At 46.0% G+C, this 15,784-nt stretch overlaps 1 protein-coding gene across 3 annotated transcripts in view; it reads left to right on the forward strand.

Annotated features, from left to right (window-relative positions):
• RASSF2 (Ras association domain family member 2) overlaps nucleotides 1-15,784 on the forward strand; it is a 39,125-nt gene that overhangs the window by 19,250 nt on the left and 4,091 nt on the right. For all 3 annotated transcript variants that reach the window (XM_074346965.1, XM_010972732.3, XM_045508528.2), the window contains exons 2-10: nucleotides 1,647-1,734; nucleotides 3,751-3,826; nucleotides 5,804-5,955; nucleotides 8,851-8,939; nucleotides 10,636-10,796; nucleotides 11,625-11,726; nucleotides 12,868-12,919; nucleotides 13,406-13,527; nucleotides 14,769-14,866. In XM_074346965.1, coding sequence (XP_074203066.1) covers nucleotides 1,676-1,734; nucleotides 3,751-3,826; nucleotides 5,804-5,955; nucleotides 8,851-8,939; nucleotides 10,636-10,796; nucleotides 11,625-11,726; nucleotides 12,868-12,919; nucleotides 13,406-13,527; nucleotides 14,769-14,866 — 911 coding nt within the window. In that variant the 5' untranslated portion in view covers nucleotides 1,647-1,675. The remainder of the gene's footprint in view (nucleotides 1-1,646; nucleotides 1,735-3,750; nucleotides 3,827-5,803; nucleotides 5,956-8,850; nucleotides 8,940-10,635; nucleotides 10,797-11,624; nucleotides 11,727-12,867; nucleotides 12,920-13,405; nucleotides 13,528-14,768; nucleotides 14,867-15,784) is intronic.

The following is a 15,784-nucleotide window of genomic DNA, read 5'->3' on the forward strand; positions in this document are numbered from 1 at the left end:
TTACTGATTCAATTTATGCATTTCTTGTTTATCTTTTCAAAAAAACCCAGTTTCATTGATCTTTTTCTATTTCTTTTCTTTTCTTTTTTTTTTTTGGTCTACATTTTATTTATTTCTGCTCTGATCTTTGCTGTTTTCTTCCTTCTGCTAGTCTTGGGCTTAATTTGTTCTTTCTCTAGTTCCTTGTGGTATAAGATGAGGTTTTTCATTTGGGATCTTTCTTCTTTCTTGATGTAGATGTTTATTGCTGTAAATTTCCCTCTTAGAACTGCTTTTGCTGTATCTCATAACTTTTGGTATGTTGTGTTTCCATTTTTGTTTGTTTCAAGATTTTTTTAATTTCCTTTTTTGTTTCTTCTTGACTCACTAGTTGTTCAAGAATGTGTTGTTTAAATTTCACATATTTGTGAATTTTCCAGTTTTCCCCCTGCTATTGATTTCAAATTTCATACCATTGTGGTTGGAAAAGATACTTGGTATGATTTCAACTTCTTAAATTGTTAAGACTTGTTTTGTGTCTAAATTGACTTTGAAATGCATGACAAATAAGATGGATTACTGAATGGATAAAGAAAGGAACGTATAGATGGACAGACGTGTGATAAAGTAGGGGTAGTAAGTGTTAAGGATAGAACAGTCATAGCTGTATTGCTATTCATTGTCTCATTTCTTCAGCCTTACTTTTGAAAAATTTCAGAATAAAATGTTTAAAAAAAAATTTTGGTAATGCCATTACCAGAGAGAGTTGGCCTTTCGTTCACTTACATCTTTATATGCATATGCGAGGAGCTCTCAACTGGGGGCAGTTTAGACCCCAGGGGACACTTGGTAATGTCCAGAAACAATTTTGATTGTCAGGACTGGGATTCATGCTGCTGGTGTCTAGTGGGTAAAGGCCAGGGATCCTGCTAAACATCCTCCAGCGCACAGGACAGCTGCCACCACAAAGTATGACCTAGCCCCAAATGTCAACAGTGCTGAGGCTGAGAAACCTGGACATATATATCTGAATATCCTAAATCTGTATCATATATGCGTATATATATCCATTCAGATAAATGCATGTATTTTCATATCTCATGTTTACATATATTTTAAACAAAACTGAACCCATAGTTTCATAACCTGTGTTTTCATAATGTGTTGTCATTTTCCCAGGCAATAAAATTGCCTTTCATATTGTCATATTTTAATGGTGCTCATAGATGTGTATGCTGTAATTTATTGCGCCCATTTACATGTGGGCTTTTTTAGGTGGTTTACTAGTCCTTAGTATACCTACCTCAGTAGAATCTGAGCCTTCCCAGATGAGTCTCTAGTCTGTGTAGTGAAGGTCTCTTCAGGGAAGACTCACTGGTCATCCTTTGAACCAGCTTAGGCGTTAGCATACTTTGTGGCTGGGGCATTTGTTTTGAGGCTGGGCAAGGATTGTCATCTTTCCTTCGGGTGCTTCTTCTCAGAGGCTGTGGTAAGTGGAGGCAGCAGCCAGCAGTGTGACATCTCACTGGCCCTGGGTCAGCGTCTGGCTGCTCAAGCTGTGGATTTGGGGCAGAGAGCCACGTGCTCCCTGTCCCCTGGCCTGTGTTCTGCCGAGTTCCCAAGGACACAACCTGACCTTAACCTCTGTCTTCTCCTTTCAAATATAGATCTCTCCTGATGAGAAGAGAAAGGAAGAATGGACTACAGTCACCAAACTTCTCTAGTCCCATGTGGACAAGATAAATACATTTCCAAGTAAGACTTTTTGCTATAGTATTGTGTCCCTGGCAGCCAGTCTCATATGGATGGAAGCCACCGTCAGAAAAATCTCCTCTGTTCATGAGTTAAGGCTCTTGTGTGTGAGAAGGAGCAGAGCAACTGAGTTGCTCTACAGATGAAAATATGGCCCCAGAGCCTGGCCATACAGAGTGAAGTTAAGAGGGTCTTCAAGACATAGCACTTTCAGGGGCTTGAAAGATACAGCATCTTGGAGGGCTTGCAGGAGGAGGAACTGGTGGCGGCTGCTCACTGTCCTGTCCGTGGTATTCCCTGGGGAAGTCCTGGCTGGGCTGTACCCCTGTGCTGCTGGGGTTCTGGCTAAAATGGGCACAGGTGCCCCCTGAACAGAAGGAGACAATTTCATCACTTTATAGGCACTGAAATCTCTTAAATTCAGATTTTTGCTAATATGACAGGGCCTGAGCCAAAATGGACTTTTTCAAATGATAAGTTCACAGATATATTTTTATATTCAGTGCAGGAATTTGTCCATATTTGTGTTCTTTATCTTAACTAAACGTTTATTTGAGACCAAATTGTTTTACTCTCGTTAGACGCCCTTGGCCGTCCACAGACACACAGTTGTGTGAGATACAGATCATTCTTACCTCTTCACTGAAGGATTTCCCCAGGACCTTCTACTGACCAGTAATTTTAAGTCCTGGTTTCAGATCTGTGTGTTCCAAAGTATCAAGCAGCTTTTGTTTTAGGTTATTTGGAGTCTAACATTTTTCACCAACTCACTTTGGCTTACATAGAATCACGCCCAATTATCTAGGTTTAACTTGTTTGGAATTTCTTGAAATTTCCAGCCAGTTTTGACCTCCTGTGTGGCCCCAAATCTCTCCATTGAATGGCTGGATTTAGAGAGACTGAGCTCCCTTGCCTCTTGTCTGAGAATAGGGTCTCCTCAAGCCTCTCGCCTCTCCCACCGCTTACCTTGTTCAAAGTGAACAGATGAAACTTGATTTATTAATTTTCAGGTTTGACAACTCTCCCTCTGATCACAAAGGGTGTGCAATCCTCTCTTTTTCATGTTCAGTAGAGCTGTGCTCCCAGGGGGGCCATTTGGAAACCAGTATTTAGAGGCCTTGTAAGGTTTTTTTAAAAAAAAATTTATAAACTAAACACACCTAGAATAAAATAAAAAGCTAAAAGCACCAAAATGTTATATTGCCAGGACCCAGAAGCCCCCTCATTACTTCCAAAAGTGAACCACAATCCTGAATGCTAACACCCACTTGGAACATCATATATATGGAATGATACGATATGTTCTTTTTTGTGTCTGTCTTCTTTCACTCAGTGTAATATCTGTGAGATTCATCCACATTATGTTTAGTTCATTCATGTTATCACGACTGTATAATATTCCATTGTGTGACCATAGCTGCCTTTATTCATGTGTTCTATGTTGATGGGAGTTGGTAAGTTTTAAAACACATGATAAGGTCATGTCTATGAAGCATAAGTCAGCGGGGCCCAGACCTGTCCCTTTGTAACTTTTTGAAAGCCTAGAAGTTTCTGAGTCTCGTGAAGGTCTGTAATGATTGTCCCCTCCTAACTCACAGTGTGCGTGAGGGAGGAAAGGCTTTAGAGACACACTGCAGAAACCCTGACTATGGGCTGTGTGTGTGTTTGCCTCTATGAATCTGTGACTTATCAGGGCCTGCATATTTAGTGTGGGTTTGGGGAGTGTTCTGAGAGATGCTAGCCTGTGTCAGCCCCAGACCTGCCTTGGTTTTCTGGAGTTGCTCCTTGTATCCAGTCTGTTCTAGGTAGTGTCTACTCTTGACCTTGATCCTGGGGGAAGTTTGCGATGGAAAGTGGGGGCAGAACTCTGGGGGTGTGTGTGTGTGTGTGTACACAGATAGACAAACACCCAGACTGAGGTGACTGAAGGCCAGGTTAGAGGTGAGAAAAAGAGGGAACAACTGCATTATAAGTGGCTTCAGCTGAGACTGGGACCACCTCTTGTGTTTTTCCCTTAAGGAATGAACTTCTCCTGCATCTGAAGACTTACAACTTGTATTATGAAGGCCAGAATTTGCAGCTCCGACACCGTGAGGTAAGGATTCTCCAGGGAGGATCTGGGAGGCCTGTCCCCTGGTGGCCAGCCCGGTCTTTCTCTCCATGTCTCCTGGGTCTGAAGGTCCCTGCCTCTCCTGCCATAGTGAGTGGACTTTCAGTGTTAGTGATGCTATTGGGAGTCCCTGGAGTTCTTTGGAAGGAGGCTCCAGGCCCAGTTTTGTTCTAAAAAGGTTGAGCTTTTTTCTGTTCCAGAGACATTCCTGCAGCTGTGTGATTGGGCTGGCACCAGCCTCAGAGGGAGGACCCTCCAAAGGGATGCTTTCATAAAATGACTCCTTCAGATGGCTCTCTTGGGCAATCTAGGACCCTTACCTCGTCATCTATGTTTGCACATCTGGGCCCATGTCCTGCTACTGCTGCTGCAGCAACCTGGACAAGTTACATGAGCCCTGGGCAGTAACTCTTGGCCTGTCCCCACAACTGCAGCAGCCTTCCTAGAGTGCCTTCTTGGAATGCTTTTTGTCATCCATCTGTCTTTCCCCAGCCCCCATCCTGAATCTAAGCTTACTCACCCTGTATCCATTTCTGCAAAACCTGTTTCAGTTGGATGGTGAATTATATAGGAGTCTGGTAGAGTAATTTATACTCAAGTGTTCTTGACTGATAAGAGGGTATGTGTATTACCCTTCTAAACACATTTTCAGGTTATCAAACCATGGTGATTTAATCCATGGAAACAGATATCAGTTGGTAGAATTTCAGCTACAAAGGCTGGCTGGTTGGGGATAGTACGTAGTGGCTTTTTGTATGTTGCATAAACCACTCCACTTAGGCAAAGTCCTACTTTGGGGTAATTCTGTCCTACAATTGTGTGATGTAAAGTAATGATGCCAGCCTTGACCAGCTAGAAGGCCATATATGTAACCCGTGCTTAAATAAAGCCTTTCTCCCTATGACCCCCTAAAAGCCCTAAGGTTGCTCCACTCTTCTGCCTTCTTTTATTCCCCCCTCCTCCCTAAGGATGGTCCTGGCTTGGTTAGTTGTTCACTGGACACGTGTCATCTTCATTCATGGGACTTGTCCTGAAGATGTGGCCATGGCCCAGGTTTGAGGTCTTAAGTTCTGCTCATAAAAATGTGGGTTCAGAAAGGTTTTTCTGAGACTCTGGAAAGAAGGTCTGACCCTTTTAGGTATTGTCTTCAAACCCTCTACTAATTAGTGGCTGGACCATTCAGAAGATTTTCATCCTTAAACAGCTGTTCTGAGGTGTGTCCTATAGACGATTAAAGGGTTTCATGGTCATAAGTGAGATTCATTTCTTTGGGATAAAACAAGCAAATTTCCTTAGAAGTGTTTCATATTTAATTCTTATCAGTCAACAATCCTTGAGTATAAATTTGGAATTCTTGCAGGATTTATTCACCTCTTTGAGAATCATTATGTATCACATTAGCTAATTATTGGCTCTGGAAAGTTCTGCTGTTAAGAAATCTGATTAACACATCATCTACCAATTCACCCTAAGACTTGACACTTTTTAACAGTTGATCTACTAGAGGAGCTGGTATTATGAATAATGTGAATAAACCTGGGAAAGTGTTACTTTAAATCCACTTCAACTAGCAGGTTAGATTGCTAACCCTATGTTATAGCTAAAGACATCACTTTGCATACTAGGGGAGGGGGAAGTAGCTAATTCAAGCAAGGCTAGTCTCACTTACTTTAAGAAATGTGTTTATCTTTTTAAAAGTCATTAGTATAAACACAACAAAAAACCATTGTTATAATTTGCACATGTCTATGAATATTGAGGCAACTTTGTGTTGACCTCTGAGATCAGCTTCAGGGCCTCAGGGGTAAGTTTACAAGTGGAAAGCTTCTCGGAGCTGGGTGTGACTGTCACTTGGGTGCACCCAGCTGGGCACATCAAGGATGTTGCCGGTTACCCCCAACAATGTGGTGCTGGCTGCTCTGGGGCTTTTCAGGGCTCACTCTGCCAATTGCTTTGCGGCAGGAAGAAGATGAGTTCATCGTGGAGGGGCTGCTGAACATCTCCTGGGGGTTGCGCCGGCCCATTCGTCTGCAGATGCAGGATGACAACGAACGCATTCGCCCCCCTCCATCCTCCTCCTCTTGGCACTCCGGCTGTAACTTGGGGGCTCAGGGGTGTGTGAAGGGAGATGGGACTGGGGAGTGACCAGGAGTATCTGGGGGTTCCTTCCATGTGTCCTCAAGCAGATAAGCACCACCTTCTTTCAGCAAGCCTTGGCCCTGGCTCCCATGCCCAAGGCCCCTCTGCTCCAGGCTTGGGTTGAGGAGAAAGGAGCTTATGCTGGTGTGGTTGGGGTTCCATGCCTGTCACCACAGTCACTGAGTGAGAGTCAGAGTGAGGAGGGGAAATGCGGAGTCAGACCCCACCCCAAAGACATTTAGGGCGCAAACCTTCTGTCCGTAGCTCTCCGTGTCTTGGGGGAACCTGGAAGAGGAAAAGGAATGTCAGGCCCTGTCCAAGCCAGCCAGGCGAGGTCACCCAGGGGTCTGCTTCCCTCAGGCCACGCCCAGAGTTGGGTGGTGTTGGGATGGTCTGCGAGGTCCCCTCTTCTGGGTCCCCACTGGAAGGTCTGTGACGACTAAGCCTGTTCCTCCCCGTGGCCAAGTGAGTAGCTGAAAGCATCCAGTAAGGCGCACGCTCTGTTTTGTCTTTCTGGGAGTTCCGTTTTTAGGATTAAGTGATGATCCTTTGCTCCATCCCGAAACTTGCTGATGCTAACTGCCCTGGGGCCAGAGCGTGGGCGGAGGGTGCTGACCTCTCAGCCAAAACCACAGGGATGTTTTTTCTGTTTGAAATGAGAACCAAGCCCTCTCTGCTGGCCACACTGAACATTTTGTTAAAGGCCACAGCCAAACCTATTCTTCGCTAAAGTTGAGAGAAACCTATAATGTGGCCCAAGGCTGCAGCGGACTCTGGTTTCTTTCCAAGGGCGTTTGAGGAGGAGAGTCTTTGCCTGTCCCATCAGCCGCTGGGACGGCCAGTCAGGTTCTCCGGTTTCATCTAACTTTGATGGTTTCCTGTTCTACTCTGCTTTTGGCACTTTCACTGTATTTGATTTCTGGGGGCCTTTCCCATAGCCACACCCCAGCCCCTGGGGTGCTCCATTCCACTCCCTAAGTGAGATGATTGTTAAAAGTCCACTGGACCATGTGGCCTTTGGCTGGCCTACTAAGGCGTCTTTCACTCTGTACACCTGTTTCTTTTCCCTTCCTTATGGCATCAAGCTGGTCCTGGTTGGTTCTTGAAACCTGCGAATACTTTGAGAGAGTTTTCAGGAATGGAACATAATGTTATCCCAGATGCCTGCTGTAAAGTGAATGCCTGGACCACCGTGTTAGGAAGGGTGCTGAGACTAGTTCCTGCTTTGGCAATAAAGAGGGCTTCGGACGAGGGAGTGGGCAGTAGCCGCCACGGGTGCCCGGTGTTCACCATTCCTGAGGGGCTCTGATCAGTTCCACTTGGGGCTTGGAAGCCCACAAGTTATAATACAATAACTTCTTTCAGATTTTCAATTTAATTAATTTATTTTTTAAGGGTAAGATAATTAGGTTTCTGTTTATTGTGATTATTTTTTAACGGAGGTACTGGGAATTGAACCCAGGACCTCGTGCATGCTAAGCACACACCCTACGACTGAGCTATATCCTCCCTGCCATATTTTCAATTTTAAATTGTCTTCCCTTAAAACGATCAGCCCTGGACTGTAAGTCCCATCTCTACTGAGTCCCAGTGTTATCAAACCAAATTTGGATCCACTCGCCTGCACACAGTATGGCCAATCTACTGACGCTGGGTTGTGGTGAAGGAAAGTGCCACGTTTATTGCAAGGCCAACCAAGGAGCGTGGGAAACTAACGCTCCAAAGACCTGAACTCTCCGATGATGGGAGAGGGTCTCTCTTCTGATTAGTTGGTGGTGAGGTAATCGGGCGGTATTTCAAGAGTCAATATCATCAACCTTCTGGTTCCAACCAGTCTAAGGTTTATATGCTTATGGTCAGCATGCAGGTAACATCTTCAGTATCTGCAAAACAACTCAAAGATATGGCTCAGGAAATGATCTGTAGCCTTTGAGGAGGAACTAAAGGTCCTTCACTTTGTTTTATGGCTAAACTATTAATTATTTTGTCTTGCTTGACGGCTTTCCTTTGTTTCTGCATTTTCTCATTTCTCTGATTAAATCTGTTCTTGGAACTCAGGGAAGGCCTAGGAGGCTAAAGCTTTTTTACAAACAAGAGGGGGAGATGGGGTCTGTCCCCAGGAAGCCCCTACAGGACCTTGCTTGGTTTCACCAGGGCGCCTGCATTCTTCTCCCCGTGGGATGGTTCTGATTGGTTAAATATGATTCTCCTTTCTTGCCAGATCCTCTGTTGATTTTGGGTGTGTTTCTCTGAGCTGCTTCCGCTGTCCTTTTTGGCTTTGAGGAGTTGTTTTCAAGTTATCAGGGCAGTAGCAGGTCTCAGCTCAGATTGCCTGCTTGTGGCCTTTTCTCCAACAACCCTGAGAACACTGCCATCAGCACCGCTTCCAAAGCTGCCCTGACTCGCTATTACTTTCTATTCCTTTTAGATGCCAGAAGCAATTTCTGAGTTATTCTTCCAACAGAAGTAGATCTGAACTAGAATGTTGTTTCTAGAAATCAGTGGTCAATATTAGGGTTTTCCATATAAGCTGTAGAACTTGTACGTGCTTAGAAACTCAGGGCAGGCACCACACAGGTATTCTTTGTTGTTCTTCATCCTGGGCTTGATGAATTGAGTGCTTGTGTTGCTACAGATGCCGGGAACAAGCATTTTCTCCCTCCAGAACCCCCCTTCCCTGCCCAGTGCTCAGCCCAGGAGCTGAACCAGCCTCATGAGACACTCAGCGTAACCCACCCACATCCTTCCTCACTTGACGCGTGCTGGTCCCCAACCTTGCACAGGCCAAGTGCTCCCCTCGCAAGAGTAGGGTGGGGTAGGACTAGGGGGATTCCCCTGCAGGGGCTGAACTTTTTGTTTTCTGCCCCCAGCACTGTCCTGAAGCCCCTCACCATGCCCAACATTCAGATCTCAGAGGTGGATGCCCTGCCCGAGAACGAGCAGACCTCCAGCCCCACAGGTACAGGCACAGTGGGAGGGCCCTCCAGTCTGTGTGAAGACTGATGTGATGGATGTTGGACACTGTCACTTGTTTCTTGAAAACATAAAATTCATATGGTTTAAGATTCAAAACATAGTAAAAAGAAAAAATTAAGGAGGGGGAGGGTATAGCTCAAGTGGTAAACTTCATACTTAGCATACACAAGGTCCTGGGTTCAACCCCAGTACCTCCTCTAAAAATAAATAAAATGAGTAAACCTAACTACCTCCCCAACTAAAAAATTAAAAAAAAAAAAAAAGAAAAATTTAAAGTTTTCCCATCTCATCCACCCCCTGAGTTTCTTTCCCTGTAAGCAATCTGAAGGCATTCTTTGATATTCTTTGCAAACACAAGCAGATACACACCAACAACCCTTTATGGTTGGCTGTCATTTCCTTTCTTCCCCTTTTTTTGTGAGTGGTAGCACTTTGCACAGCCCCATTTCTATTAGTTTGTCTTGACGATTGCTCCATAAAGAACTTCTGGAGAGCCCTGTAAAGAATACAGCTCTACAGTATTCCATTGTATGAAGAAAATGATAATTTAATCACTCCCTATTGATAAATATTTCAAGTCATTTCTAGTCTTTAGACCAGAATGTAGACAATGTCCTCATACACGGGCCATTTCACACATTTGTCAGTGTCTGTAGGATTCTTTCAAATGGAATTTCTGGATCTGAGGCTATGTGCATTTGTGATTTTGATAGATACTGTCAGTTCGAAGTATCTCTCAAGCCTTTATATCATGCTTATCCGTGTGCCCGACACGGTTCTAAGTGCTTTAAATGCATTAACTTATTTAAATCCTCACAACAATCCCGGGAAGTGGGTGCTATTATTATTCCCACTTTATAGATGAGGAAACTGAGGCTCAGAGAGATTAGTGATATATGGTGTCAGGAAGGAAGACATTTTCCTCTACCTTCTAGATTCTTCTACAGATCTAAGAATTAAATCGACATGAGGCAGATTAATAGGAGAAAACCAAACGAAAGTTTCATAACGTGTGTATGTGGGAGGCTCAGGAGAACTGAGTAACTGACCAAAATAGCTGAAACTCTCACCTTAAATACCATCTTCAGCTAAAGACGAAGAGGATGTTGAGGGTAGTGGTTTGGGACTTCAAAGGGGAAGAAGGCAATTTACATGGAATTGGAGAAGTAAATTTTGGTAAACAAATGTTTGCTGGGCCACACAGGGACAGTGGGACACAGAGTGGACTCTGATCTCTCAAAATTTCCCCACCACAGTCAGCCCATATTTTTTTGCAGATGTCTCTGGTGACAGCTGTATCTAAATTCTTCTATAATAGGCCTCTATCTAAATTCTTCAGGCAGTTGGGAGAAAAAATCAAATTGTCTCCCTGAACCTTTTGGGACTTGATTGTTTTCAGCATGCCTGAGGTATTTGGGCATGGCAAGTTTTGCTCCCCTACAATGGCAGTGGTGGAGCTGGGATTTGAACCTGGGATTCTGGCTCTGAACTTTGTCACTGTATTGCTCCTCTGTTATTTATGCATCATGTTTTTCCCCCAGCAGGAAATACTGTTTTTATAAAATATATTTTGGGGGAAACTGTAGGTGCTGTAGCGTTGATGAGGAAGAGAGCACTGTGTGCAGACTGACACACCCCAGGTCAGAGCAGACAGAGCTCATTCCCCTCCCCTTCCTCAGACTCCAGGGGCCTGAAGCCCCTGCAGGAGGACACCCCACAGTTGATGCGCACACGCAGTGATGTTGGGGTACGTCGTCGTGGCAATGTGAGGACACCCAGCGACCAGCGGCGAATCAGACGCCACCGCTTTTCCATCAACGGCCATTACTACAACCACAAGGTAGAGGGGACAGTGTGGCGGGGGTGAGGGGCAGCCCCAGAGGGGACAAGGACCCTTCCTAGGCGGGTGCTGCCTTAAGGCTACAGATGCATGGGAAGCCTTTCAGTCTTTGGATCGTGGGCCGGGGGGCAGGGGTTTGCTGCAGGCTCTGCTGGCTCTGTGAGGGATGAGGGACCCCAGGTCCTAGATGGTGAGTGAGATGACCCCACACACAGCCCTAGTCAGACCCTGCCCCACTGCACCCCCACACCCCTCCCTGCAAACCCACGTTACTCTCTTTCTGCACCGTGCACCTCCCAGCTGCTGTGTGGCTCGACTTCTCTGTGAGTCAAGGGCTGCCCTGAGACTGAGCTGTAGGACTCAGATCAGGGGTGTCAGTGCACCACCCTCCCTGCTCCGAGTTAGCTCACCCTCCTTCTCTCCTGCTGCTGGGTTTGCATCTGGCCGCAGAAACAAGTGCATCGTGGAAGAGTGGTCACAGATCTCCTGGTGTGGAAGTCGTGGTGGAAGCGGCTTTGGGCATGTTTTATTTGGAGAGGGGCCTCCCTTCTCTGGTCTTCTTCGCCTCCCAGCCCTGCCACTTGGCAGCTCAGACCCCACCAGCTTCGTCCAGGCGGCAGGCGCAAGCTTCTGTATGAGGCCAAGCACGGCTTTGTTGACATCAAAGCCCAGTGCTTCTAGGTTGTCAGGGGCAGGGGACTCTCAGGGGGCACAGGTTGAGCGCCGCTGTCCCTGTTCCTTTACCCAAGGTAGCAGGGCCAGGAACCAGGGTTTTAGTGCCCCGTCCTCATCCCACACCCACTCTGAGCTCGGCCCCTCTGTTGACAGACGTCGGTGTTCACGCCAGCCTATGGCTCCGTCACCAATGTCCGCATCAACAGCACCATGACCACGCCTCAGGTCCTGAAGTTGCTGCTCAACAAATTCAAGGCAAGTTTCCCCTGCTGGTTGGCCTCAGACAGTGGCATGTGCACCTTGGAGCCCCCAGAGGTGCAGAGGTGGGGGGAGCTACGGAGAGTGTGTGGTGAGGGGAGCACGTGGCGAGAGGGTTTAGGTCTTTAGACCTCATGACGTCAACATCGCCTGGGAGCTTGTTAGAGAAGCAGGTTCTCAGCGCCTCTCCACGCGCCCCCACCTCCCCGAAATCAGACCTGCTGAAGCAGAAACTTGGAGGCGAGGCCAGGGCACTCGCTCAACACGGCTTACAGGGATTCTGGTGCCACTGAAGTCGGAGACGCACCAGCCCTCAGGTGCTTCCTGGGCCACTAGAGAAGGACCCAGGGCTTGATGACTGGTTCTGGGCTCCACGTACAGACTGACTTTGGGGACACAGTTGGGGAACCTACTTAAAAAATGAGCCTTCAATAGACATGAAAATTATATTGCATGAGTGTCTTCTTCTTTTTTTTTTTTTTTTTTCTTTTGCATTTGGTGAGGGGGCAGTTAGGTTTATTTTTATTAATTTTTTTTTTAATGGATGTACTGGGAATCAAACCCAGGACCTCGTGCATGCTAACTAAGCATGTGCACTACCACTTAGCTATATCCTCCCCCAGTGCGTGAGTGTTTTTAAAGTCCTGTTACTCTGTATGTTTTCCACAACCCCCTTCTAAGTCTTTTGGAAACAGATATTCTTATTTTTAATAGAAGCCAGTGTTTCAGTGGTAGGGCATCGGCGCTGGGTTCGAATCTCCACCCATTACCTGTTGGTTGGGTGAGTTGGGCAAGTGACTTAAGCTTCCTATGCTTCTGCTTCCTCAGCTCTAAACGAGGTGGACGGGACCCTGGTCCTGGGTTGTCCTGAGTATTTGATGAGTCAAAACGTAGAGTGTGTAGAACCGTGCCTGGCACGTTGCACTCAATGTTAGCTCTTAGCACCTGTCATTACTGATGAAGTTACCTGCCTGCCCCATCTTCTCATCACTTCTAAGAGCTGTAAATAAATAGCCCTCCCCTCAAAAGAGCCTATCATTTATTTAGCTTTGCAGAGTTAAAGAAAAAGAAATGGCGCAAAGTTAGGATGTGTAAATACACACTTTCAGCAAGTGTCTTTTGCTCTTTCCTGATTCAGATTGAGAACTCGGCGGAGGAGTTTGCTTTGTACGTGGTCCATACCAGCGGTGGTAAGTCTAAAGAACACAGTGTACTTAAAACGTTTAATTAACTCAAAATAGTAAGTTAAAAAAAATCTCTGCTTCATTTGCTTGCTGTTTGGGTTTTGGAAACTTGTTGTTTGCTTTTGAGACTGGTGGGCTTGCTGAATGAGTCCACTGGGGAATGCCATATGTGGTCAGGAAAGAAACCCTAAAACCTAACTGCCTATTAAAGAAAGTACTGGATTTTGTCAAGGGACAGAGGAAACCAGTTCCTCCTATGCAGGGACTTCCAGTGGGTTTGAGACATGGAAATACTGCTCAGGGGTAGGGGAGCGGTAGCAGTTGCTTTGAACAATACCTGTTAAATTGTTTATTTACAAATCAGCCTCCTGACTTGTTTGACCGCATCTCCTAAGGTGCCTGGTCCATTTGGGCCCCTGAGCTGATAACTACTTATGGTGAGAAGGGCCTCAGGCCAAACTCAGGGCTGCTCCTGGTTGTGTGTGGTTCCAGAGAAACAGAAGCTGAAGAACACGGATTACCCCTTGATCGCCCGAATCCTCCAGGGCCCATGTGAGCAGGTCTCCAAAGTGTTCCTAATGGAGAAGGACCAGGTGGAGGAGGTCACCTATGACGTGAGTCCCCTTTCAGTCAGGTGGTCTGTCCCAGGAGGGTGGGGATTTGGTTGGGTTACCTGCAACTGAGGTATAGCCTGGCTTTTTGGCCAAGGACCAGGCCCCATTTTGTTGCCATTCTTCAATACCAGGTTTTCTTGAAGTGGTAATGACTGTGGGGACAGGAGAACAAATGCAGAGGCTAGGTTGAGGGTGTGCCTTGTGGCAGTTATTGGAAGAATGCTCAGGCACAAAATGATCTCCATAGAAAGAATACATTTCTTGAGTCTTTCTGGGGTAAGAGAGCTGAGAAGTTTCTGCAAACCTTTTCTAAGCAACTTTAAGAAGTTAGTAGTGATTTTTACCTTATTGTATGTATTAGTCAGCTTTTGCTACAGTAACAAACATTCCCAAGTTTTAGTTACTTACAATGGCAAACATTTACTTTCTTGCTCAGAATTCTGCAGGCTGGTAGCAGTGGTTCTGCTCTAGGTTGTGGGTTGAGTTCAGGCCTACACTGCATGTCTTATTCAGAGACCTAGGGTTAAGGGGCAGTGGCTGCCTGGGGTATGCTTCTCAGGGCAGATGGCTGGATGCAAGAAACCAGGTAAGCTCATTTGAAACCTTCACTTGGATTTGATGTATAACCACACATCCACACACACATTTCATTAGCCAAAGCAAGCCATATAGCCTCACCCAGAATTAACAGGATAGAGAAATGTGCTTCTCCCATGAAGGAGAGTTGATAGAACAGGGTGAGGGTTCTGGTGAGGGAGGAAGAGTGAGAGTTTAATGTCATCTCATCTGGGAGCCACTCCCCCACTTAGAGCCTTGCGGGAGGAAGTTCACATTTGGATGCCTGTTTGAGACTTGAGGCACAAATCATCATTCCAGTTCTTTAAATTTTCATAGGAAAAAACAGAGAGGTTTATTGAATATTGTGGGTTCAGGTCTTCTCTGCAAGCCCGAATCAAGAGAAAATGCTTTTCTGTGTTTGACATCATCTCTCATGGATTGGATACACAAGATGAAATATGAGATGTTATGGGATATGTATTGTGTAAATGAGGCGATCTTCATCACAGACTCTGTACCAGCCGTGAGAAGAATGAGGCTTGGATCCTACCTTTAAGGAAATCCTGGGTTAGTGCAGAAGTAGATGTCCCCAGGCTTTGTACTTTACACGAGAGAGATGCCACAAGAAACCGGAATAAGGCTGGGAGGGGTCACACACCCCAGACTTATTTTTTCCTCCTCAGGTGGCTCAGTATATAAAGTTTGAGATGCCTGTCCTTAAAAGCTTCATCCAGAAGCTCCAAGAAGAAGAAGATCGGGAAGTAAAGAAGCTGATGCGCAAGTGAGCAGAGCCCCTGGGCTGGTTGGGTTTCTCTGGAGGCCTCAGTGCGAGGAGCGTCTCAGGGGCTGTGCCTTGCTGCTGCCTGGGCCTGGGTGTCACGGACCTGGCTCAAGGCGGCATCCCATTCACAACTGCAGATCTCAGGTGGGGACATGAAACGTCAGTGTTTTGGCCTTTCTGCTTCTCATTCAACTTCTCATTTCGATGTGGAACATAAAAATATTTCAGGGATTTCAGGAAGGTTGTCATCAGAGCAGCCTGCCTCTAACCCCCCTTGCTCGCATCCTTCCTCCCTTTGGGACATTTCTCTTCTGGAAATTGCATTTGAGTTGAAAAGTCCAGTAGTAAAATATATCTCTGGGGAGGATTTTATGATTCTTTTTTTTTGGCCATGTTTAGTCATAAAGTAGATGGCGTTTCACAGATGTGGCAGAACAATTGATTGATTTTTGCTGCTAGAGAATAAAGCCGAGGCTACATCTGCTGTGCTGATGCTAATAACAAGGATGACCACAGTTGTCACTTACTGAACACTTACAATGTGCCGAACTTTAGAAATAGCTCTTGCTGTGCAGTTCAGATGCACTCTAGCCCTGCATAACAGCGCCCTGCTCCAGTATCCGAATTGCCATTAATTCAGGGAAGGGGTGGGAAAGCCACACTCACCAACAAGCCATGGGCTTCCACGCCTGGTAGCTGTGATGGCCTCTTAGGCAAAATGCAGGGGCTGATATTAAGTTGAGCCATGTGAAACTGCCATGTTTGTAGGCTTCCCCCAAAATGGTAAAAACCGTGGCAATTTCGTATGATTGAGCCTAGGGGAGGATGACATGACGCTGCACGTGAGGTGCCTTGAGCATGGTAAGCAGTCGACTAGAGGAATCCTTACTACTGCTGTCACTTCACCTTCTCATTCTT

This window comes from Camelus bactrianus, chromosome 19, assembly GCF_048773025.1.
Source record: "Camelus bactrianus isolate YW-2024 breed Bactrian camel chromosome 19, ASM4877302v1, whole genome shotgun sequence".
NCBI lineage: Eukaryota > Metazoa > Chordata > Mammalia > Artiodactyla > Camelidae > Camelus > Camelus bactrianus.